The sequence below is a fragment of the Theropithecus gelada genome, chromosome 1 (assembly GCF_003255815.1).
Source record: "Theropithecus gelada isolate Dixy chromosome 1, Tgel_1.0, whole genome shotgun sequence".
NCBI lineage: Eukaryota > Metazoa > Chordata > Mammalia > Primates > Cercopithecidae > Theropithecus > Theropithecus gelada.
This window is the reverse complement of record NC_037668.1, coordinates 81,981,963-82,006,415: the sequence shown is the minus strand read 5'-3', so window position 1 is coordinate 82,006,415 and position 24,453 is coordinate 81,981,963. Positions and strand designations below refer to the sequence as shown.

At 42.3% G+C, this 24,453-nt stretch overlaps 1 protein-coding gene across 1 annotated transcript in view; it reads right to left on the bottom strand.

Annotated features, from left to right (window-relative positions):
• Nucleotides 1-24,452, bottom strand: part of TCEANC2 (transcription elongation factor A N-terminal and central domain containing 2) — a 45,683-nt gene extending 21,231 nt beyond the window's left edge. The window contains exons 1-3 of the mRNA XM_025364390.1: nt 24,274-24,452; nt 23,517-23,660; nt 8,141-8,282 (exon numbers count right to left, since the gene is read on the bottom strand). Of these exons, the coding sequence (XP_025220175.1) occupies nt 8,141-8,282; nt 23,517-23,618 (244 nt within the window). The 5' untranslated portion in view covers nt 23,619-23,660; nt 24,274-24,452. The remainder of the gene's footprint in view (nt 1-8,140; nt 8,283-23,516; nt 23,661-24,273) is intronic.
• Between the last annotated feature and the right edge of the window lies 1 nt (nt 24,453).

The following is a 24,453-nucleotide window of genomic DNA, read 5'->3' as shown; positions in this document are numbered from 1 at the left end:
ACAGTCATACCTCATCCTCATGGCTCACTTCCTCACCTCCTTCAAGTTTCTGCTCAAATGTCATCTCTCAATGAGGCCTACTCCCACCCACACCATCCACATTCTCCATCCCCCCAACTTGTTGACTTTTTCTCTTGCACAGCACTTTTCATCTTCTAACATAACTACACAATTTGTTTATTATGTTTATTCTTTATTGCATGTCTCCTCACTAAGCTTCACAAGGGCAGAGATTTTTGTCTTGTTTTGATAGCATGTATCCAGAACACTGCCTGGCACATGAATGAACACCTGAATGATCCCCTATCTGATATCCTGATTTCTACCTGATCTTTCTCTATTAACACCCTTTTCCTATGCATTTTTCCCTTGGTCACCAGAAACACTCATCATGTCATCCTATAGTTAACATTAAATGGTTCCAGTAACAGCTGTTTCTCAAGCTAATAGATTGCTAAGAAGATACCCACCTTCACTGCAGTGCTATTCACAATAGCAAAGACATGGAATCAATTGAAATGCCCATCAATGACAGACTGGATAAAGAAAATGTGGTACCGATACACCATGGAATACTATGTAGGCATAAAAAAGCACAAGATCATATCCTTTATGGGAACATGGATGGAGCTGAAGACCATTATCCTTAACAAACTTAACGCAGGAACAGAAAACCAAATACTGCATGTTTCACTTATAAGTGGGAGCTAAATGATAACTCATGAACACAAAAAAAGGAACAGACACTGAGGCACTGAGGTCTACTTGAGGGTGAAGTGTGGGAGAAGGGTAATGAGCAGAAAACATAACTATCGGGTACTAGGTTTAATACCTGGGTAACAAAATAATATATACAACAAGCCCCCATGACATGGGGAGTTTACCTATATAACAAACCTTCACATGTACCCCCAAACCTAAAATGAAAGTTAAAAAAACAAACAAAAAAATACTCATAAAATAAAATTTGTTGTTGTTGTTGTTTTTGCTTTTGTTTTTGAGACAAGGTCTTGCTCTGTCGCCCAAGCTGGAGTGCGGTGGCATGATCTCAGCTCACTGCAACCTCTGCCTCCCGGGTTCTCCTGCCTCTGCCTCTCGGGTTCTCCTGCCTCAGCTTCCAGGGTTCTCCTGCCTCAGCGTCTCGAGTAGCTAGGACTACAGGCACGCACCACCACACTCAGCTAATTTTTATATTTTTAGTAAAGACGAAGTTTCACCATGTTGGCCAGGCTGGTCCCAAACTCCTGGCCTCAAGTGATCCACTTGCCTCGGTCTCTCAAAGTGCTGGGATTAGAGGCGTGAGCCACCGCGCCCAGTCAAACAGGTTTCTTTATTGTAGGATTTCATCTAGCCTATTAAATGAGAAAGTATACTGAAAACCTCTAAGGGAGAGGAAACAGTGATGCGGCATTTTCCAAGCTTTATTTGAACCCAGGACACTTTCTTCAAATAACATCTCACTGGACCAGAGTTCTAAGAAATCCACACTTGAAAACAATGACATCTGGGAAAAGTCCATACCCTAATGGCTAGCTTTTAAGTTTCTTTATAATCAGGCCCAATTGCTATCCACCCTTGCCCATTCCAGCCATTACATTGTAGCATGTTGTTTTCAGGATTTTCAAGCTTCCATTCCTTTACTCATGTCTCTGCCTGCAATGAGCCAGATCTCATTTTGACCTAGCAAAATCCCATCACTTCTATAAAAATCCTTCTCCACTTGCCTAGGCAGATATTCACTGTCTCCCCCGTATTCCCACAGACCTTTGTACATCCCTTGATTTTAGCATTTTCACGTCAATCATTATTATACACCTGAATGCCTATTTTTCCAGAGAATGTGGGCGCCTTACAAACATGAACCATGCATTATTCTGTAGCACACAGCATAAGGCATAGGACAAGGAAGGTGCTCAGTATGTGTTGAATGAATGAATGAATATAGATTCTATAAAACACAGATCAAATGATGATCCAAGGCTCTTGCTAATCCTCATCTTGGTTATCAATCTTAACAATTTAAGGGGCTCACCCTGTTATTATTCTCCTACATTAACTTCTCTCACTCTACAGAATCTTTGCCATTAGCATTCAACATGTTAGGATCCTTTTCCATCTTAAAAAACAGAACTTTCTTCAATCCCACATTCCCTTTCAGATATTGTCACCTCTCTTTTCTTTTAATACCAAACTTCTTGAAAGAGTTGTCTATTTTGTTTCATTTTCATACATCTTCTTCACTCCTCAAGCTTCTGCCCCTAACCTTACTTCTGAAATGGTCCTAAGCAAGATCATTAATGACTTCATTTTGCAAAATCTAATGTGTAATTTTTAGATGTAGCTTATTCGGCACTTAGACAAGAATGGACAAAGCTAACCAATCCCCTCCTAGAAACACTCTTTCCTTTGCAATCTATGACAGCATTCTTTTGTTTTCTTTCTGTTTCTCTGGTCGTACCTTCTCAGTTTCTTCTGTAAGTCCTTAAATACTGGTGTGCTTCTGGATTTTAAACTCAGCTCTTGGGTCTTCTTAACTTATATACTCATCGTAGGCAAGCTTATGTACTATTTTGTTTTTTGTTTCTTTTTTTGAGACAGAGTCTCACTCTGTCACCCAGGTTGGAGTGCAGTAGAGCGATCTCAGCTCACTGCAAGCTCCATCTCCCGGGTTCACGCCATTCTCCTGCCTCAGCCTCCCAAGTAGCTGGAACTACAAGCGCCTGCCACCATGCCCGGCTAATTTTTTATATTTTTAGTAGAGACAGGGTTTCACCATGTTAGCCAGGATGGTCTTGATCTCCTGACCTCGTGATCCACCTGCGTCAGCCTCCCAAAGTGCTGGGATTATAGGCGTGAGCCACTGCGTGCAGCAGCTTATCTACTATTATCACACCATTTCCCAGGTCTATGCTGATAATGACTCCCCAGTGTATAGTTACAACCTTTCCTTAGCTTCACTCTTGTATTTCTAGCATTCTGTGGGACATTCCTTTTGGGATGTTCCACAGAATAAGTCTAAAATGGAACTTATTATTCCCTCCACCTCCAAACCTGCTGTTTCTTATCTTAATGAGTGGTACTGCCATCCACCTACTTGTCCATATCAGAAACCTAGCCCTCAGCCTTCACTGCTTCATCTTCATTCCCAACATCCAATCAATCTACAAGTCCTTTGGATTTATTACATGTATGTCTCTTGACTCCAACTACAATTTCTTCATCTCCATGATTACTACTCCATCCAGGCCACTCTCATTTCTTATGCAGATGTTTTAGGAGCTTCCTAACTGAGCTTCCTGCCTCTAGGTTTGCTTGTGTCCAACACTTTTCCCACATGGCAACCAGATAGATTTTTCTAAACTGAATATGTCATTCCTCCATTCAAAACTCTTCAGTAATAATTATACTATCTTTAAGATAAAGACCAAACTCTCAAGTTTTATGGCAGACTAAAGCTACTCTTTCACTGCAGTATTACTAGATCCTGGATAAAAGCCACCTAACCCCAACAAAAAAGTTAGCAGAGGCTAGAAGGGTGCACTCAGGGAGTGGTAGGGTTATCCTAAGGGCTGATATCAGTAGCAATGCTGCTGAAATACTTAGCTTTGGGCCAGCAGTGATGAGGGAAGCTAATCCTCGGCACTCTCATACTGAGGTGAGATCCTTAAGAGGTGTGCTAAAGTATTCCAGGTCAGAGATGGCCTCTGACTGTTGGCAGAAACAAAAGAAGTTAATCCCCTTTGGAGAGAAGCTTCTCAATTTAGACCCACAGAATTCCTACAGATAGAAATACAGGCTGGGCACAGTGGCTCATGCCAGTCATCCCAGCATTCCGGGAGTCCAAGGCAGGAGGATCACTTGGGTACGAGAGTTCAAGACTAGCCTGGGCGAGACCCCTTCTCTATAAAACATTTAAAAAATGATCCAGGCATGGTGGCATCTACCTGTAGTCCCAGCTACTCGGAAGGTTGAGGCAGGAGGATCCCTTGAACCCAGGAGTTCAAGGCTGCAGTGAGCCATGATTGCACCACTGCACTCCGGCTTGGAGACAGAGTAAGACCCTGTCTCAAAAAAAAAAAAAATAAAGTTAAAAGAAAAATAGAAATACAATAATGAGTTTGCAATTAAAAATCAACAAGCACATGGGAAGGCAAGTACCATCAGTCAGCAGAAACAATAAACAACAGATTTAAATCCCCAAGAACCATAAATATTAGAATAGTCAGATGAATACAGAAGAGCTAGATATTAAATGTTTAAGAAATAAAAGGCACAATCACAAGAATGCACCAAAAAAAATTTATAGAAAACATTTTGGGGCTGGGTGCAGTGGCTCACACCTGTAATCTCAGCACTTTGGGAAGCCAAGGCCAGTGGCTCATGCCTGTAATCCCAGCACTTTGGGAGGCTGAGGCAGGCAGATCATGAGGTCAAGAGATCAAGACCATCCTGGCCAACATGGTGAAACCTCTTCTCTACTAAAAATACAAAAATTAGCTGGGTATGGTGGTGCGTGCCTGTAGTCCCAGCTACTAGGAAGGCTGAGGCAGGAGAATCACTTGAACCCAGGAGGCAGAGGTTGCAGTGAGCCGAGATCACACCACTGCACTAGCCTGGCAACAGAGCAAGATTCTGTCTCAAAAAAAAAAAAAAAAAAATTGGGGATAAAACAAATTTGTAAAAATGAAAAACAGTTTTTGAAATAAAGACCTTAATAAATGGGCTAAATAGCAGATTAGAGTCAGCTGAAGAGAGAATAAGTGACTTGGAAGATATGTATCTGAAGATATTACCCCAGAATGCTGAGTCAGACAGAGATAAAAAATAGATAAATTAAAGGGTATGAAGAATAGAAGACCTAACATGCTTCTAATTATAGAATCTCAGAAGGAGGGAGCAGAAATAATGAAAGAGAGTAACTTTTGAAGAAATAATGGTTGTTGCCAGGCATAGTGGCTTACACATGTAATCCCAGCACTTTGGGAGGCTGAGAAGACTGCTTGAGCCCAGGAGTTTGAGACCACCCTGGGCAACTTAGCGAGACCCTATCTCTACAAAAAATACAAACATTAGCTGCATGTGGTGGTGCATACCTGCAGTCCTAGCTACCTGGGGGGCTGAGGCGGGAGGATCACTTGAGCCTGGGAGTTCAAGGCTGCAGTGAGCTGTGATTATGCCACTGCACTCTAGCCTGGGTGACACAGAAAGACCCTGTCTTAAAAAAAATTTAAAAAAAAAAATTAAAAAAAAAAAGATAATGGCTGTAAATTTTCAACAATGAACATGAATCTGCAGGTCCAGGAAGTATAATGTATCTAAGATAAATGAAAAGAAATACAGGCTATGGTAGCCAGTCTACAAGTTAGGTTTCAATGATTATCACCTCCTGGTATTTATACCCTTATGTTGCCTTCCAAACTGTATCAGGGTTGGTCTGTGTGACCAATAGCATATGACAAAACTGATGATACATCACTTCTGAGATCAGGTTATAAAAGACACTGTGGCTTCCATCTTGGTTGTTCTCTTGCTTTCTTGTTCTTTCCTGGATCACTTGCTCTGGGGAAAGCCAGCTGCCATGTCACGAGCAGCTCCAAGGAGAGGCCCACATGATGAGAAACTGAGGCCTCCTGCCAGCAATCCTGTGAGCCATTTTGGAAGCAGATCCTTAAGCCCTGGTCAAGCCTTCAGATGACTGCAACCCCAGCCAGCAGCTTGACTGCAACCTCATAAGAGACCCTGTGCCAGAACCAACCAGATAAGCTGCTCCTGGATTCTCAACTTAAAAAAATTGTGTGAAATAATAAATATTGTCTTCAGCAGCTAAATTTTAGAGTAATTTTTACACAGTGATAGATAACTAATACATATGCCAAGACCAAACAGTTCTGAATGGCTTACAAAGAACCTTCTCCATCTGGTCCAGAATGTCTCTCCAGTCTCATTTCTTGCCATGCTCTCTAAAGCACATTACATTTCTAACACACCAAACTACTTTTAGTTTCTGGAATGCACCATGTTCTCTCCCACCTCCACCTTCTATATAGCTCACGTGATGTACCCTGGCCTGACACATTTCTTCAACACCTTCTGCCCTACTCCTAACACATATAGTCATTTTGCTAACTTCTCCCCAACATCAGAGCACTCATCACATTGTATGATAAAGTCTTGTTAAACTGTGTTTCTATTAGACTTCAGGCTCCAAAAAGGCAGGACAATATCTGTCTCCTTCATTATTATGCCTATATAGTTCCCAACACAGAAAAGGTACTCAGTAAATATTTGTCCCTTATAACCCACAGGATAGGAACAGGCAGGAAGACTAAAGGTTGAAGAAATGTAAACACTCTCAGGCAGTGATCCAAATGAAATCTTCAGCATAGCAACTGATGTAACTACAAAGAAACCAAGAAACTCCTATATTCCATACAACCTCAGGTTTAGGGGAGGCTTGGGATAGAGTCAAAACTCAAAGTTGGATGGTTTCCAGGTCCTCTTAAGTCAAGCCCTGTTGTGGTTTCGTTATGATCCTTGAAATGAAATCTCCAAACATCAGAAATACCCATTCTTGAAAGCATACTCACAATTATACTCAAACACCAAATAGAAATTATTTTTTTAATTATAATCTTCAAATCTTCAAATCCAGCCTATTTATGATCATATACAGTATTTGTGGAATGTGCTTAACTATATACATATATATGTACACATATACATGTCATAAAATATTAATCACTAGTACCCTCTACTGGTGGAAATACTTTATCTGCTCATATGAATGGTCTTATTGCCCCCTAGTGATTATAACCTATAAAGACAAAATCCAGCAGCAGATGGGAGAACCTCCTTGGCTACAATAGTAGGGTTTTATATTCTTAAAGCATCTGATTTTCTCAGATTCTGGTTTATATTACAGGGGTACAACTCTAAGACTCTTGGGGGGCCCTCTGGGGATTTTGCACAGCTCTTCCCAGCTGTTAGTGCCAGTTCTGAAGCTGCTCTCTCTTCTGCTTCTCATGAACAAGAGGTCAAAGGGAGGCAGACAAGGCAATGGCTGCCCTAGTGAGGGCAAGAACAGCAGCTGTGAATGACTGTCCCGGACTCCCTGGGGAGCTGGGAGCAGCTTGAGTAACACATGTTGGCACTTCCTTGCATATTATTCACAGTTGTGTACTGTACTAAAATGGCAATTCAACATGGTCCCCAACTTACCTTTTAAGTATCTCCAATGCTATAATATCAAGATGTAACTGAAATGTCACCTCCTCTATGAAGCCTTTTCTGAAGTCCCCAGTATATACCTTGTTTAGATTAGAATAGTACCCAGAACACTATTTACATGTTTTTATTTATAACCTACAATATTTCACTGTTCCCATTTGTCTATATGCTTGTCTCCGCTACCAAACCCTAAGTTTCTTTTTTTTTTTTTTGAGACAGAGTCTGAGTCGCCCAGGCTGGAGTGCAGTGGCACGATCTTGGCTCACTGCAACCTCTGCCTCCCAGGTTCAAGCAATTCTCATGCCTCAGCCTCCTGAGTAGCTTAAGATTACAGGCATGGACTACCATGTCTGGCTAATTTTTGTATTTTTAGTAGAGATAGGGTTTTGCCATGTTGTCCAGGCTGGTCTCAAACTCCTGACCTCAAGTGATTTGCTCACCTCAGCCTCCCCAAGTGTTGGGATTACAGGCATGAGCCACCACACCCAGCCCAAACCCTAAGTTTCTTGAGGTCACAAATGATGTCGTATCCATTTCTGCATACCCAGCATCTAGCACACTCAAAATGTTATCCATGTGTTATTGCCAGTTATGCCAGTAAGTACATAAATAAAATGTAAGCACTTAGAAACTTTCATGGTAATTTGACAAGGGTAATTCTATATCTGTTGAAACTAATTTTAAAAACGGGCTGGTATTTTGTACATTCCATTTCATTTTTCTGATTTTTTTTTTTTATATATTACCAAGGTACTGGTCTGCAACCAACAGATAATTTTTTAAACAACAGTCCTTTACCAGAGAATTGAAAGCATTGATAAGGGAGATAACTTCATGTTTGAAGGAGAGAGGATGGAAAGAAGGGAGACAAAATATAAGCTTTCTTAAAAAATAAAATTAAGAAGGAATATACCTATCTTTGTTGATTTTAACACTTCCCTGGAAGGTATTTTCTTCTTTAATTCTTGTAAGGCTTCAATGAGATTCTCTTTGGTTTGATCAGGAAGTTCCAGCATAGTTTTCCATCTTTTTATGTCTTCTACAACCACAACTCTCTGGGAAAAAGAAAAGTCATTTGGAAAATGGAAAATTTGCATTAGAAAGACATCTGCCTTCACCTGAGCTAATGGGGCTCCTATTGACATATGAATTATTGATTATGACCTAAACCAAAGTACAGTGCATCTGATGGCCCCAAATGATGGGTAATTGCTTAAAAGCAGGTATGGCTTACTGCAAATCAGGAAGAGAGGTGCATCTATTAGGAAAAGTGCAAGTTTTAATCTTACCATCTCAGACACCACTGGGCACTTAGCAGTGAGAGGCAATAAGGATGAGAAGAGAAAAACAATGCTGAGGTGAATCAACTCTATAGCTCACTTAAGAGTGTCTTAATTCATAGGCAAGAACAATGAGCAGAGAAGTCAGGCATGTTTATTTCAACAATCAAAAGCACACTTCAGTAGTTCCCCACTTCCTAGAGGATAAAACTCAAAACTCTCTCTTGTTCCAGTAATTGTTTAAATCTTCAAACACATAGAAAAGTACAGCGAGTAACCCACTATTTATAATGGAAAAAATGAACACTTTGCTATTTCACATAAAATAATAAAACATTATAAAGTTTAAGTATCTTTGTACACTGCATCAACTCATTCCCCTCCTTCCCTTCCTAGAAGAAACTATGTACCATCTTAAAGCTGATATGCATCTTTCCATTAAGTATAAAAAATTAACAGTTAAAGAATCTGGGTGAAGGAGATGGGAAAGTTCTTCATACTGTGTTGCAAACTTTTCTTTTTTCTTTTTTTTTTTTTTTTTTTGAGACGGAGTCTTGCTCTGTCGCCCAGCCTGGAGTGCAGTGGCCGGATCTCAGCTCACTGCAAGCTCCGCCCCCTGAGTTCACTCCATTCTCCTGCCTCAGCCTCCCGAGTAGCTGGGACTACAGCCGCCCGCCACCTCGCCCGGCTACTTTTTTGTATTTTTTAGTAGAGACGGGGTTTCCCCATGTTAGCTAGGATGGTCTCAATCTCCTGACCTTGTGATCCGCCCGTCTCGGCCTCCCAAAGTGCTGGGATTACAGGCTTGGGCCACCGCGCCCGGCCCAAACTTTTCTATAGTGTTGAAATTATTCCACTAAGAATTTTTCAAAAAGTAAAGTGGGAGACTTTTAATTTGCTTTTATAACTACACACACACAAAAAATCTCATCTTGGATTGTTATTATCTGAGGGAGGTGGGCACAGTGAGGGAACTAAAGGGGATTCTGGTAATACTTTCTTGATCTGGATGCTGGTGTGTTTATTGTGAAAATTCCTCATGTACACTTATGATTTGTGCACTTTTCTATATGCATTTTCTATATGACAGTTTGATAAAAGCAACAAAAAAAAGTCTTATCTCTCTCCCTTGGCTGGTGTCTGCTTCCAGCCTAGAAGCCTATGGTGGGAGGAGGGTATGTTTGATTTCCCTCTCACCCCAGCTTTGCTTCTCTTCCTCTCCAATCCGCTTGTTTGCTTTGGTTTCTAACCCTTCCAGGTTCAAAGCCAGGAAAAGGAAAAGAGGAAAGGGGAAGGAAAAGCCTTACTTTAACATAGTGATACTATGCTAATCAGGTTTTACTACTACCTGGACTTGGCAGATGTTGAAAGCTGACTTTCTTTTTCTCGTATAGGTTACTTTTGCAGTTCCTTGGAAAGCTCCCACTGTTGAGCTCTCACCTGCAGTTCCCATACTGTGGGCACTGTCTCCTTCTGCCAGCCACCCATAAGTCCTCTCGATTTCCCAGTTTTTGGCAACCCACCTCCCACAGGCTCTCCCTGTAGGGATCCCACTGCCTTTCCAAGTATCTTTGTGGACCCATCCATTTTCATTCAATTCCAGGCCAGCCAGCATTTTCTCCCACACTTGCCCACACCTTTGTCCTAAAGAATTTGGTAACAGCCCTCCCAACGCACCCACTTCTCCTTTTGACATCAGTCAGCCACTCTCTGTCTTTAGACTTTCCCAGGCATAGTCTGATCTCTGTCCACCAACCCCAGGAACTAAAGTCAAGTTCTTCAAGTGAAAAAATACCGTGGCACTCCTGCTTCATCCAGAGGAATTCTCTCTCCCCTCTTCCTTTAACTTCAACCTACTTTATAGCTTATGGTGGGTGATGGGTTCAGGATCCCAAAACTGGTCTTCAGGTATTGCCTTCTGTATAGATGGTCTAAAATCGCATTGGGAAATATCATTTGATACCTACTGCTTTGTTCTCAGTCTTCAGGGGCATTAGTTAAAATTGAGACAGTCTTTTTCTAGGATCTGTTACAATATAAAATGGTATTAGTGTTAAACTGTATGAAAAATAAATCAATAAAGCCAAGTAAGGGGAAATTTTGAATAGGAAGAAAGTGCAAATATCATGTCTTTTTCACCAATGTATTTTATTGATTTATCCATACTGAAATATGTAATCCCGGTTGATCCATTTTAATAGTATTAAATAGTATTCCATTATTTTTATATACAAATGTCTTAGAAGTTTAAAACTATTCCCCTATTAAGTATTTAGTTTCTTTCCCCATATTTTACATGTTACAAACATTGTTTCAATGAACTCAATGAACTCCTGTCTATGACAGTTTTTTGTATATTGTCTTCATCTCTTTACTTTCAACTTTTCTGGGTCATTACACTTTACATAACCTGTGGCTGCTTTATTTTGTTCCCTGCCTCCTATTCCAATCTGAGAAACTCTATCTTTTAATAGGCATGTTTAATCCATTTGTATTTATTATGATTATTGATATATTTGAACATATTTTCTCTTCTTTTTTCTTCTTTTGTATCTTCTATTTAACAGTTTTCTTTAATCTATTTTTTTCCTTTTTCCTTTTTTTGTTTTCTATAGATGGGGTCTTGCTCTGTTGCGCAGGCTGGGTGCAGTGGTAACAATCATAGCTCACTGTAGCCTTCAACTCCTGGGCTCAAGCAATCCTCCTGCCAGCTTCCCAAGTAGCTGGGAGTACAGGTACTTGCCACCATGCCTGGCTAATTTTTGTTGTTGTTGTTGTTGTTTTTGAGACAAAGTCTTGTTCTGTCACCCAGGCTGGAGTGCAATAGCACAACCTTGGCTCACTGCAACCTCCGCCTCTCCTCCCCCAACCTGTTCAAGCAATTCTTCTGCTTCAGCCTCCCAAGTAGCTGGGATTGCAGGCATGCACCACCACGCTTGGCTAATTTTTGTATTTTTTGTAGACGTGGGGTTTCACTCTGTTGCCCAGTGCCCAGGCTGGTCTCAAACTCCTGGCCTCAACTGATCCCCTCACCTCAGTCTCTGAAAGTACAGGGATTACAGGTGTGAGCCACTGTGCCCAGCCCCTTTTTTTTCCCCTCTATGGTTTGGAAGTTATGTATTATATTTCTATCATTTGAGTGTTTACCCTTACAATTTTTTTTTTTTTTTTTTTTTGAGACAGAGTCATGCTCCGTTGCCCAGGTTGGAGTGCAGTGGTGAGATCACACTGCAGCCTCGACCTCCTGGACTCAAGTGGTCCTCCCATCTCAGTCTCCCAAGTAGCTGGGACCACAGGTGGGCCACCACAACCTGCTGATTTTTAAATTTTTTTGTAGAGATGGGGTCTCACTATGTTGCCCAGGCTGGTCTCAAACTCCTGGGCTCAAGTGATCCTTCTGCCTTGGCTTCCCCAAGTGCTGGGATTAGAGGTGAGCCACCATGCTCAACCTGTCCTTACAATGTTTAAGATGTATACTAACAAAAATTGATACCAGTATTCTCCTCACAAGCCTCTACTTCAGAAACCCCAATTCCATGGCTTCTCTATCCCTTATGTACTTTTTTCTTTCATATTTCTGTCTCTTCATTTCTCTATGATACATCCTGAGTGAATTCTTCAGAAATCCTAAGTATTTCTCTCTTTAGCTATGGCCTGCCTATGTTTAACCTGTTTGATATGTTTCTGCTTCAATAAGGATATTTTTTCATTGGGCAAGTTCTGTTTTTCTTCTTCTCCAAACTTACCTATTCTCTTTTCATACTATTCTGTTCTTATCTTTTGGTTTCTATTCCTTTATGTCTGTGATCATGAGGTCTGGAGGCAGGGAACCTAAAGCTGATTCGCGCTGACTTCCTAGAACAAAATCAAAAGGAAAACTCGGCTGGGCACTGTGGCTCACACCTGTAATCCCAGCACTTTGGGAGGCCAAAGTAGGCGGATCACCTGAGGTCAGGAGTTTGAACCAGCTTGGCCAACATGGCAAAACCCCATCTCCACTAAAAATACAAAAATTACCTGGGCATGGTGGCACATGCCTGTCATCCCAGTTACTCGGGAGGCTGAGGCACAAGAATCATTTGAACCTGGGAGGTGGAGGGTGCAGTGAGCCGAGATAGCACCACTGCACTCCAGCCTGGGTGACACAGCAATACTCTGTCTCCAAAAAAAAAAAAAAAAAAAAAGGAAAAATGCACAACCAACCAAACTGGTCACATGTCTAGTCTTTATTTGCATAGGGGTATAATTTTGTAACTTCATTTCAGCCTCTGATTGGTCCTCTCCTGGAACCAATCAGACATTTGCATAGGGTGTAACTTTGTAACTTCACTTCAGCCTCTGATTGGTCACCTTCTACAACCAATCATACTGGTTGCAGGCCACTACTTCATTTACACACGGTGTAAGCCAAGTAACCAATGGGAAGCCTCTAGAGGGTATTCACACTATTCAAACCCCAGAAAATTCTGTAACCTGCACTCTTGAGCCTGCTTGAGCCCACTCCCACTCTGTGGAGTGTACTTACTTCAATAAATCTATGCTTCATTGCTTCATTTGTTGCTGTATGCATTCTGTCCAATTCTTTGTTCAAAACGCCAGGAATCTGGACACCCTCCACCAATAACAAACATTTTAAACATATTTAAGGTCTCTTTGAGATTGTTTTCTTATCTTTATTTCTTGGGGTAGAAATTCTATTACTTACATCTGTCTGCTCATTCTCTCTCGGTAATTTATTTTCTTATAGACTTTGTAATTTCTGACCATTAGTTTATCCTTGTAGGGGATTGTGTTCTATGAAAGTCCTCTGCACTCTAGGATATGAAGTGTCTTAACAGAGAAATCTCACATTGGCCTTTGCCAAGATTTGAATTTTCTCAGTTCTAGGCCAGTTTTTATATTAATCTTTTTCAGTTTTGCAAATAGACTGAATTTAACTACAGCTAGCTTTCTGGGTTGGCAGGTTTCACATCTGTGGATTCAACCAACCATAGGTCAAAAGTATTTTTTAAAAAATAGATGGCTGCATCTGTATTGAACACATAGAGCCCTTTTTCCTTGTCACTATTCCATTAACAATACAGTATAAAAACTACTTACATAGCATTCATATTGTATTAGGTATTACAGATTGAGTATCCCTTATCCAAAACGCTTGGGGCCAGAAATGTTTGGGATTTGGGATTTTTGAATATTTGCATTATACTTACTGGTTGAGCATCCCTAATCCAAAAATTCAAAGTCCAAAATGTTCTCATGAGCATTTCCTTTGGGTACCATGTTGGCACTCAAAAGTGTTGGATTTTGCGACATTCTGGATTTCAGATTAGTATGCTCAACCTGTAATCTAGAAATGATTTAGATTATATAAGAGGATCTACATAGAGTATAGGCAAATAGCACACCATTCTATATAACAGACATGAGCATTCGTGGAGTTTGGCACCTGTTGGGGGTGGGGGGTCCTGGAACCAATCCCCCACAGATACTGAGAGACGATTGTACACATATTCATGCATGGTAATAAGAATGTGGTTCCAATTTATTATTACTGTCAACTCTTTTTCCATCTAAGACCCTGAGAAGGTAACAATCTGCTTCCCTGGACCAGTGGATGGAATTTTTCGAGCTCATTTGTCACAAACATATGGTAGTTCTGTTTTGGCTTCCAGCTTCACATGGGAGATCAGTTCTAGCTCCCCACATCACAATAGCCCGAGGTCTTATCTCCCATCCATACTGGCCTTAAAATCCAGCCCCTAAGCATTATATCTGGATTCAATGTTCCCTGGAACTATTCAGCTTCAGCTCCCACTTACAGCTCTGATTTTGGCATTCCTCTCTCTTCCTGGCATCTAAGGATTTCCCTTTCTTGCGTTCAAGCTCAGCTCTGTATTGGAGACTTTTTTTTTTTTTTCTTTTTTTTTGAGACGGAGTCTCGCTTTGTTGCCCAGGCTGGAATGCAGTGGCGTGATCTCGGCTCACCGCAAGCTCCGCCTCCCACGTTCACGCCATTCTCCCGCCTCAGCCTCCCGAGTAGCTGGGACTACAGGCGCCCGCCATCATGACTGGCTAATTTTTTTTTTTTTTTTTTTTTTTTTTTTATGACTGGCTAATTTTTTGTATTTTTGGTAGAGACGGGGTTTCACCGTGTTAGCCAGGATGGCCTCCATCTCCTGACCTCGTAATCTGCCCGCCTCGGCCTCCCGAAGTGCTGGGATTACAGGTGTGAGCCACCGCGCCCGGCGGAATTGGAGACTTCTAATCCAGCGTTTCTTTTTTTTTTTTTGAAATGGAGTCTCGCTCTGTCACCGGGGCTGGAGTGCAGTGGCTGGATCTCAGCCCACTGCAAGCTCCGCCTCCCGGGTTTACGCCATTGTCCTGCCTCAGCCTCCCGAGTAGCTGGGACTACAGGCGCCCGCCATCATGGCTGGCTAATTTTTTGTATGTTTGGTAGAGACGGGGTTTCACTGTTTTAGCCAGGATGGTCTCGATCTCCTGACCTCGTGATCCGCCCGTCTCGGCCTCCCAAAGTGCTGGGATTACAGGCTTGAGCCACCGCGCCCGGCCCTAATCCAGCATTTCTACATGGCTGGAATCGGGTTAAGGGTTCCACATCAGATAATTTCAACATATGGAACTAAAGAAGTCCAAACCCTAGCATGGCATAAAAGGCCTTCCATGACTTGGCTCCTGACATTCTTTTCAGTCTCATCATTTGCTCCAGATACACCAAACTATTTACAGCTTCCTTTTGAATTTCATACTCTTTGCCTGGGAAGTTCTTTCTTTGCCTCATTTACCTGATAAATACTTATTTATTTTTTTAAGACTCTTCAAGCATCACGTCTTCTATGAAGCCTTTCTTGCCTCTCCTCTACCACATTTTACCATACTCCACTTTGCATCCCTCTGCAACTTGTATAGACTCCTATTATTGCATCTATGCTTTCTGCAAATACTTACCATCAACAAGGCTGTCTTTCCCTTGAGGGCTGGAACCATTTCTCATTTATCTCACTATCCCCAGTGCACAGTAGGTGTAACTGAACAAAACTATTTCTACCTTCAAGGACTAAGTATAGTACAGTTTTCAGATATGAAATTTTAGGTCAGGAATAGGAAAAACATCAGTCTATTCAAGAGCAAAAGAATTCCATATATATCAAGAAATGTCTCAATCTCTAAGCATTGGCCAGAAAATAGATCACTCTAATTACTTGGAGGAACAAAAGAAATGGACACAAAATATCAATAAGTATGCTACAATGAGTAGTAGAACAGTTATTGCCAGAAAGAAGATGTGCTTTCCAATATACCATCTGGTTTTACAGTTGTGGATTGCTGAAATGTCAGGTTTGACAAAACCAATTAGGGAAAATGATTCATTCATAAGCAGTTATGTGGGCACCATTCCACTGGTGGGGGCAGGAGGCAACATATTGGCTAGTTGATCCTACAAAGGAAGGAAAGGTTTATAGAACATTCTGAAGCAATTAACCTAAAAGAATGGGTATACTCTAGGACCTTTTAATTTTAAAAAATCTCTTACTGCAACCAACAGAAGAAATCACTTCCTCTTAAGGGAGTAAAAAGAGATTAACCAAATTAACCTTTACCACTTAAATGGACATTACATGAGCTCTATTGAGAATCACTTTTATAGAATGTGATAAGCCTATGGCAAAATTACTTGTAATATATAGTGATAACAGAAGTACAATGGTCCTAATATTCCAAGATTTTAATACCTCTTCAGTTTGGCATTCAGAAACTTCCACTTTTTTTTTTTTTTTTTTCTGGCTCACACTATCTGCAGGACCCAGATTGTCTAGTTCAAATCTCAACTTTGCCACTAATGGCTACGTGACTTCAAGCAAGCTACTTAATCTCTCTGTGCCTTAGTTTTTTTTTTTTTTGAGACGGAGTCTTGCTCTGCCGCCCAGGCTGGAGTGCAGTGGCCGGATCTCAGCCCACTGCAAGCTCCGCCTCCCGGGTTTACGCCATTCTCCTGCCTCAGCCTCCCGAGCAGCTGGGACTACAGGCGCCTGCCACCACGCCCGGCTAGTTTTTTGTATTTTTTAATAGAGACGGGGTTTCACCAGGTTAGCCAGGATGGTCTCGATCTCCTGACCTCGTGATCCGCCCGTCTCGGCCTCCCAAAGTGCTGGGATTACAGGCTTGAGCCACCGCGCCCGGCCTTGTGCCTTAGTTTTTAATCTGTAAAATATAAATGATAAAAGCATACATTTCACAAAGCTATTATTAAGATTTAAAGAGTTAATATTTGTAAAGCATTAGTTAGCACAATGCCTGGCCTGTAAAAATGGACTCAATAAATGTTAGTAGTAATCCTTATTACTACTATCATCATCCTCCTCCTCAGCTTTGGTTTTACTATACAAGCCCCTCCTTTTCCATACATGAAAAGAGGAAACTATCGGTTTTTACTACATGCCAGGCCCAATGGTTAGCCCTTTCAACATGAATTTATTTATTTCACTCTCATAATAATCATGCAGATGGGGTACTGTTATTTCTGATGTTATTGATGAGGAAACTAAGTCTTGAACATTTAGTAGGTTCTTGGCATTAAAACATAATGCTGATGTTTGGAAGTCACTTGGCAGAAAGTGGACCAAGCTGACTCTAACATTCACATTTAACTCAATTTCTTTTTAATTTGCCATTGTGAACACACCAAGCATCATGCGTACATAGAGGAAACAGAAGAGCACATACCACTCATTGAATGGTTACATGTCACTACTTCCCTAGAGTATATCAGACCTAGCCAAATCCTCCCGTCCCTTTATGGTGCCCTGCCACATAGCCTTCTTTGGGCACTAAAACAGGTACTAAGCTCTCTCTTCTCTTACCTTTTTTTTTTTTTTTTTTTGAGACGGAGTCTCCCTCTGTCACCCAGGCTGAAGTGCAGTGGCGCGATCTCGGCTCACTACAACCTCTGCCTCCCGGGTCCAGGTGATTCTCCTTCCCTAGCCTCCTGTAATCCCGAGTAGCTGGGATTACAGGTGCCCGCCACCACGCCCGGCAAATTTTTGTATTTTTAGTAGAGTCGAGGTTTCACCTTGTTGGCCAGGCTGATCTGAAACTCCTGACCTCAGGTGATCTGCCCACCTCAGCCTCCCAAAATGCTGAGATTACAGGTGTGAGCCACCACGCTTCTCTTAACTCTTAACCCTTATTGTCTATATGACAATTCTGTAATGGATCACATATAATTTTGTAGCATTTATTTTATTTTTTGAGACAGGGTCTTGCTCTGTTGCCCAGGCTGGAGTGCAGTGGTATGGTCATAGCTCACTACAGCCTCAACCTCCTGGGCTCGAGCAGTCCTCCCACTTCAGCCTCCCATGTAGCTAGGACCACAGGTGCATGCCACCACGCCTGGCTAATTTTTTCTTTTTTTTTTTTTTTTGAGACGGAGTCTCGCTCTGTCACCCAGGCTGGAGCACAGTGGCACAATCTCGGCTCACTGCAACCTCCGCCTCCCAGGTTCAAGCAATTCTTCTGCTTCAGCCTCCCAAGCAGCTGGGACTATAGGCACGCACGATCATGGCCAGTTAATTTTTGTACTTTTAGTAGAGATGGGGTTTCACCATATCAGCCAGGCTGGTCCCAAACTCCTAATCTCATGATCCACCTGCCTCAGCCTCCCAAAGTGCTGGGATAATAGGTGTTAGCCACTGCGCCCGGCTGCTAATTTTTTTTTTTTTTTTGGTAAAGATGAGGCCTCACCATGTAGCCTCACCCTGTAGTTTGGTCTCAAACTCCTGGGCTCAAGTGGTCCTCCTGTCTTGGCCTTCCAAGTTCTCGGATTATAGGCATGAGCCACCACACCTGGCTTCATCATTTATTAACTTCTTATAATTTGATCACTTTTCAGCAAGTTTCATGAGGGTTCGTATTTTGATCTTAAATTTCTCTTACATTCTCTATAGTACTTAGCATTGTGCTATGCATAAGCTGTTTCACAATATTTATAGAATACTTTACTATCAAAACCCTACAACGGCATGCCAGAATACAGATGATTACCGTTTATTCAATACTTTTTACCTACAGTGTAGCACACACTCTGTGTTAGGTCTTGGAGCAGAATCAGAACATAATAAGATATTACAGTCCTGGGTCTCAGGAATTCATAGTGGATTGGAGAAAACTACAGGTAATCAGACAATTACAATACAGTAAAGTAAGTGCTACGACAGATACTTGAACAAAATGTTGAGAGTACTAATGAGAGAAGGATTAACTACCTTATAGAACCCAGAAAGCATTTCAACGTTCATTTATTTGACAAATATTTATTGACCACTTAATGTGTGTCAGGCACTGTGCTACGCCCAAGGGTAGAGAGGTAAATAAAATACTCAAGGTCCTAGCCGAGTGTAGTGGCTTATGCCTGTAATCCTAGCACTTTGGGAGGCCAAGGCAGATGGATCGCTTGAGGTCAAGAGTTCAAGGCCAGGGTGGCCAACATGGTGAAACCCCATCTCTACTAAAAATGCAAAAATTAGTCGGGCGTGGTGGTGGGCCCCTGTAATCCCAGCTACTCGGGAGGCTGAGGCAGGAGAATCGCTTGAACCCAGGAGGCAGAGGCTGCAGTAAGCTGAGATCATGCCACCGCACTCTAGCCTCGGCGATAGAGCGAGACTCTGTCTTGGAAAAACAAACAAACAAAAACAAAACAAAACAAAACAAAAAAACAACTCAAGGTCCTGTACTCATGGAGCTTATAATATAGGATTTATAGACAAAGTGGTTCTTGAGTGGGTTGACAAATGGGTAGAAATTGACTCTGTAAAAAGAAACAGAAGGGCTTTCAAGGAAAAGAGACCAGCCTCAAGTTCAAGGAAGCCCTGAAGACATGGAAGGAAAGAGCTTACACAAAGAATAGCAAGAAATAAGGTGTGGCTGGAATGCATACATACAAAGGAGGGGCTACAAGGCATGAGATGATAAACACACTGGGATAGAACAGGTCTCATGTGCCAAGCCAAGCCTTTTATTTTACTTCATTTGGTCATTCAGAAAAATGTATTGCAGCCTACTATAGGCAAGTCCTGTGCCAGGAACCAGTGACACAAAATCAATGAGACATAGTCTTTCAAGAAGCTCAGAGCATAGCGGGGCACAGGCATGTAAAGAAACAACCAGGATACAGCACAAATAAGTACAATGATACAGACATGTTTAATATACAGGGATGGCTCAAAGAAGGGAGTGATTAGATTGGCTCTGTGTCTCAGGGACAAAAGGGTGGTCAGGAAGGGCCCCATAGTAGAGGATTTGAACTAGATCATGGGAGATGAATAGGATTTTATAAAGGAATGATGACAACAATAATAGCAAACATTTACATAGTACTCAGTATAGGCCAGACTCTGTACCAAACACTTTACATATGTTGACTCACTCAAATTTCGTAATACCTTATAAAACAGGTATTATTGATCCCCATTTTATAGATTAAGACGGACACAGAGAGGCTAAATAACTTGACCAAGGTCACAAAGGTAGTTAAGTGGCAGAGCTGGGATTTTAGTAAGGCAGTCTGGCTCCTAAGTCTGTGTTCTTAATTATTGCATTACATTGCCTCCAAGACAAGATAGTAAGGGAATTCCAGGCAAACAGGACAGTATATGCAAAGGCACAGAGGAAGGAAAGAGCACAACATCTTTGGGGAACTGTGAATGGTTGACACTGGATGAGGCATAAATAAAAAGACTAGCAGGGGATGAGGCAGGCAGGTGCCAGGTCATGGAAGGCCTTGGGTGCCATGTAAAAAACTGTGATCTTTATTGATGGGTAATGAGAAACTATGGAAGGATTAGGCAGGAAAGTGACCTGAGTAGATTTTCTTTTCTGTTTTAGATATATTTCTCTGGTGTAAGAGTGGAATGGAGGTGAATGGGGGATGCCAAAGGCAGGGAGACAAGTCAACAGACCATAGCACTGCTCTAGATGAGAAGTATGATTCTGAACTTAAAGTGGAAGACAAGTTAGTATGGGCAAGAAGGACTTTTAGAAAGTAAAACTAAAAATTGAGGCCAGGCATAGTGGCTCATGCCTGTAATCCCAGCACTTTGGGAGACCAAGGAGGGCAGTTAGCTTGAGCCCAGAAGTTCGAGACCAGCCTGGGCAACATGATGAAATCCTGTCTCTACAAAAAAAAAAAATTAGCCAGGTATTGTGGCATGTGCCTATAGTCCCAGCTATGATGTGATCATAGTCCCATGATCATATCACTGCACTCCAGCCTGTGTGACAGAGCGAGACTGTCAAAAAAAAAAAAGAAGAAGAAAAGAAAAGAAAAAAGAAAATTCAATATAAGAGAAAAAAGAGTTAAGGATGGTTCCTGGATTTCTAGTCCCAGTTACTTGGTATATGGATATACATTAATACAGGAGAACAAGGAACAGGTTTGGAAGAAAAGCTAATGCATTATGCATTTAAGGGGAATGTTGTTACATATGCCTGCTGTTTTATTCTTTTTTTTTTGAAATGGTATCTCACTTTGTCATCCAGGTTGCAGTGCAATGGTGCCATCCTGGCTCACTGCAACCTCTGCCTCCCAGGCTCAAGCAATCCTCCCATCTCAGCCTCCCGAGTAGCTGGGACTACCGGCGCGCCCCACCATACCCAGCTAATTTTTGTATTTTTTGTAGAGATGGGATTTTGCCAAGTTGCCCAGGCTGGTCTCGAACTCCTGGGCTCAGGTGATCGACCCGCCTCGGCCTCCCAATGTGCTAGGATTACAGGCATGAGCCACTGAGCCCAGCCTGTTGTTTTATTTTTATTCCATAATTTTCATATCATTTATTTTCATCATCACACATAGTGATTTTCAACTGGGGCACAAGAAGGAACCCAGAAGGGAGAGGGGTAGGAGGAGGTATATTAGAATATAGGTGTTTGGGCCGCATGCCGTGGCTCACGCCTATAATCCCAGCACTTTGGGAGGCTGAGGCGGGTGAATCACGAGGTCAGGAGTTCAAGACCAGCCTGGCCAACATGGTGAAACCCTGTCTCTACTAAAAATACAAAAAATTAGCCGGGTGTGGTGGTGGGCACCTCTAATTCCCCACTACTAGGGAGGTTAAGGCAGGAGACTCGCATGAAACGGGGAGGCAGAGGTTGCAGTGAGCCAAGATCCCACCATTGCCCTTAACCCCAGGCGACAGTGCGAAACTCCATCTCAAAAAAAAAAAAAAAAATAATAATAATATGGGTGTTTGTAGGTGTAGGTGAGTGTATGTGTAGTTCAACTATTCCTTCCCACCTTTTTCCTGGAGAGAGTCTGACATGATCCCTCATTGAGAATCATTGCTATGTACAATTATCCATGAATATTCTGACAAGGTAGAGACAGTTGAAAACCTTGAATGTGTTCTAAGCAGTCACAGAACTGCAAGACTAGGACAGACTTTAAAGATCATCTAGAGTTCAGTAGGGCTCAATCAAGTGCTGTCTGGAAATATGTGACGGCATTTTCAGTTATCAGAATGGGAGGTGCCATTGGCATTAGGTGCCTGAGAGCCAGGGATGCTAAGTATCCTGTAACTCACCAGCAGCTCCAAATAATGACAAATTGTCTTGCCCCATACAACAATAGCACCCCCTTGAAGAAACACTGATATAGTTCAATCTCCACATTTTATAGATGAGGAAACTGAGGTCTTAGAGAAGGGACTGACTTGCTACTAAAGATCACCTAGTTACCAGTAGGGCCTATTTATACTCTCCTTCACTGCTTTCCAATATGGGTCTGGTAAGTCTGTGGGACATCCAGAAAAGGAGTCCAACTAAGTATGTGTCAAGTACTCAGAATGCTGCCTCGCTCTTACAGTCCTTTGCACATTTTCTCTAGCCCCAGATCCTCCTACCTTCTGAAACCTAGGCTGGAGGTGCAGTTCTGGCAGTTTTAGCATAGAAAGCCTAAAGAATGGATGTCATCCTGGCCAAATACATAAAATGTGACAGAACTCTGAGGAGCACGAACACTAGGAACCTAGTGGAGGAAGAAGAACTGATAAAAGAAAATGAAAAAGATATTTAAGAGGCAAGGTTCAGGATGACAAAGGGGACCAAGTACAAGTTGTTTTGTTTCATTTTAGTAAAATAATAATTACTTTAGCACTTATTGGGTGACTATGTTGATTGATTCATTGTATCTACTCTTTGCATCTTGCTTGCAGACATCAGACTGAGTTCAAGGCAGCAAAGAGTTCATTAAAACAGCCTCTTTCCAGCTGGGGGCAGTGGCTCACGCCTGTAATCTCAGCACTTGGGGAAACAGAGGTGGGTGGATCATTTGAGGTCAGGAGTTCGAGACCAGCCTGGCCAACATGGTGAAACCCCATCTCTACCAAAAACAAAAATTAGTCGGGTATCTGTAATCCCAGCTACTTGGGAGGCTGACGCAGGAAGATCATTTGAACCCGGGAGGTGGAGGCTGCAGTGAGCCAAGATCGTGCCACTGTACTCCAGTCTGGGTGACAGAGTGAGACCCTTTCTGAAAAACAAAAACAACAACAACGACAACAAAAAACAGCCTCTTTCCTGGTCTCAGCTGAAGCTGTAAAGCCATTTGATACAGTTCTGGGCAGTAAGATGTGAGAGAACAGCATCAAAACCCACCCCTAAATGAGTCTGTACAGGGTAGGTATATAGAATCATATCTGGTACTTTAACATTCCTAACAGACTACATTTTGCAAAAGAATAACAACAAATGGGACTTGTCCTACCAGCTACCATACATGCTGTAAACCTGAGTAATTACAAGGGTGTAGCAGAGGTGTGCGGAAATTGATAAATGTAAGTCTGTACAGCTATGGGGGAAACAAAGGAGGAGTGGTCAGGTACACTTTGCGGGAGGAGGCATAACAAGAAATAATTCATAGGTCTTTTCACAACAGAACCTCTGGTACCACCTTGCTATCAGTCCTTTGCACATTTCCTCTAGCCCCAGATCCCCTCTCACCTTCAGAGATTCAATCGTGGCCTGCTTGTAAACCTTTCCTCCATAATCTTTCTTCTGAGGGCTATTCTGGATTCTGGGCGTTCGAATGACGAATTTATCCATTGTTAGGGGCCTCCGACTACCTTGACGTGCTTGCAGCGTGTTCTGGTCAAGAAAGACGGTAGATTCTAAAACCTCACTAAAGACTGCCGTGATATTTGCTCCCCAAAGTAACACAATTGAGTTCTCTGGAAGAATTCATGAATTATGGGGACTCGAGTGGAATTGACAAGAAGATTTCCTCCTGAGGAACTTCCTAAGAATTGAAACTGTAAACAATCATCAGCCTACGTCCTGGGTTAGGAGGTTCCTAGATTCCAGAAGTGCACGCTCTAGGGGGGATTCCAATATTGGGGGGATTGGCCCAATATTGGAATCCCCCCTAGAGCGTGCACCTAAGCCCTCTTCCAATTAAGATTGGGCTGTGGAAGGGTTAGGATTACACTAGGCTCAATGCCGCCCTCTTAACAATCACCTCACCACAGCCACAATCCCAAGGGTTTCCCTGGTAATCAGCAACTGACAACCACCTCCAGAACACAGCAGGGAGTCTCACAATACGCAGCCATCCCCTGGAACAAACTGCTTGGTGGTCAGAGGACCCTACCCACGGCTGTAATCTCTGGATCCCCGAACAAGGAGAAACCCCATCCTCCTCGTTCTCAGCACTCAGGAGCTCGGGTAGGGGCACCTAACAACGGTCTGGCGTGAGACCCACCAGGAAAAGCAGCCCTGGCAGCTGCTGTTGGCGCCCTCCAGACTGCAACCCCGTAGGCTCCCAAGCCCAGTCGTCTGTGTTGAAACTAAATAGACGCTTCCTCCCAGGGCTGTAGTTCCTCTGAAGAAACTCCGCCGGCCCTCGCGCCTCTGGGCCAAAGCGAACCACATTCCCCAGAAT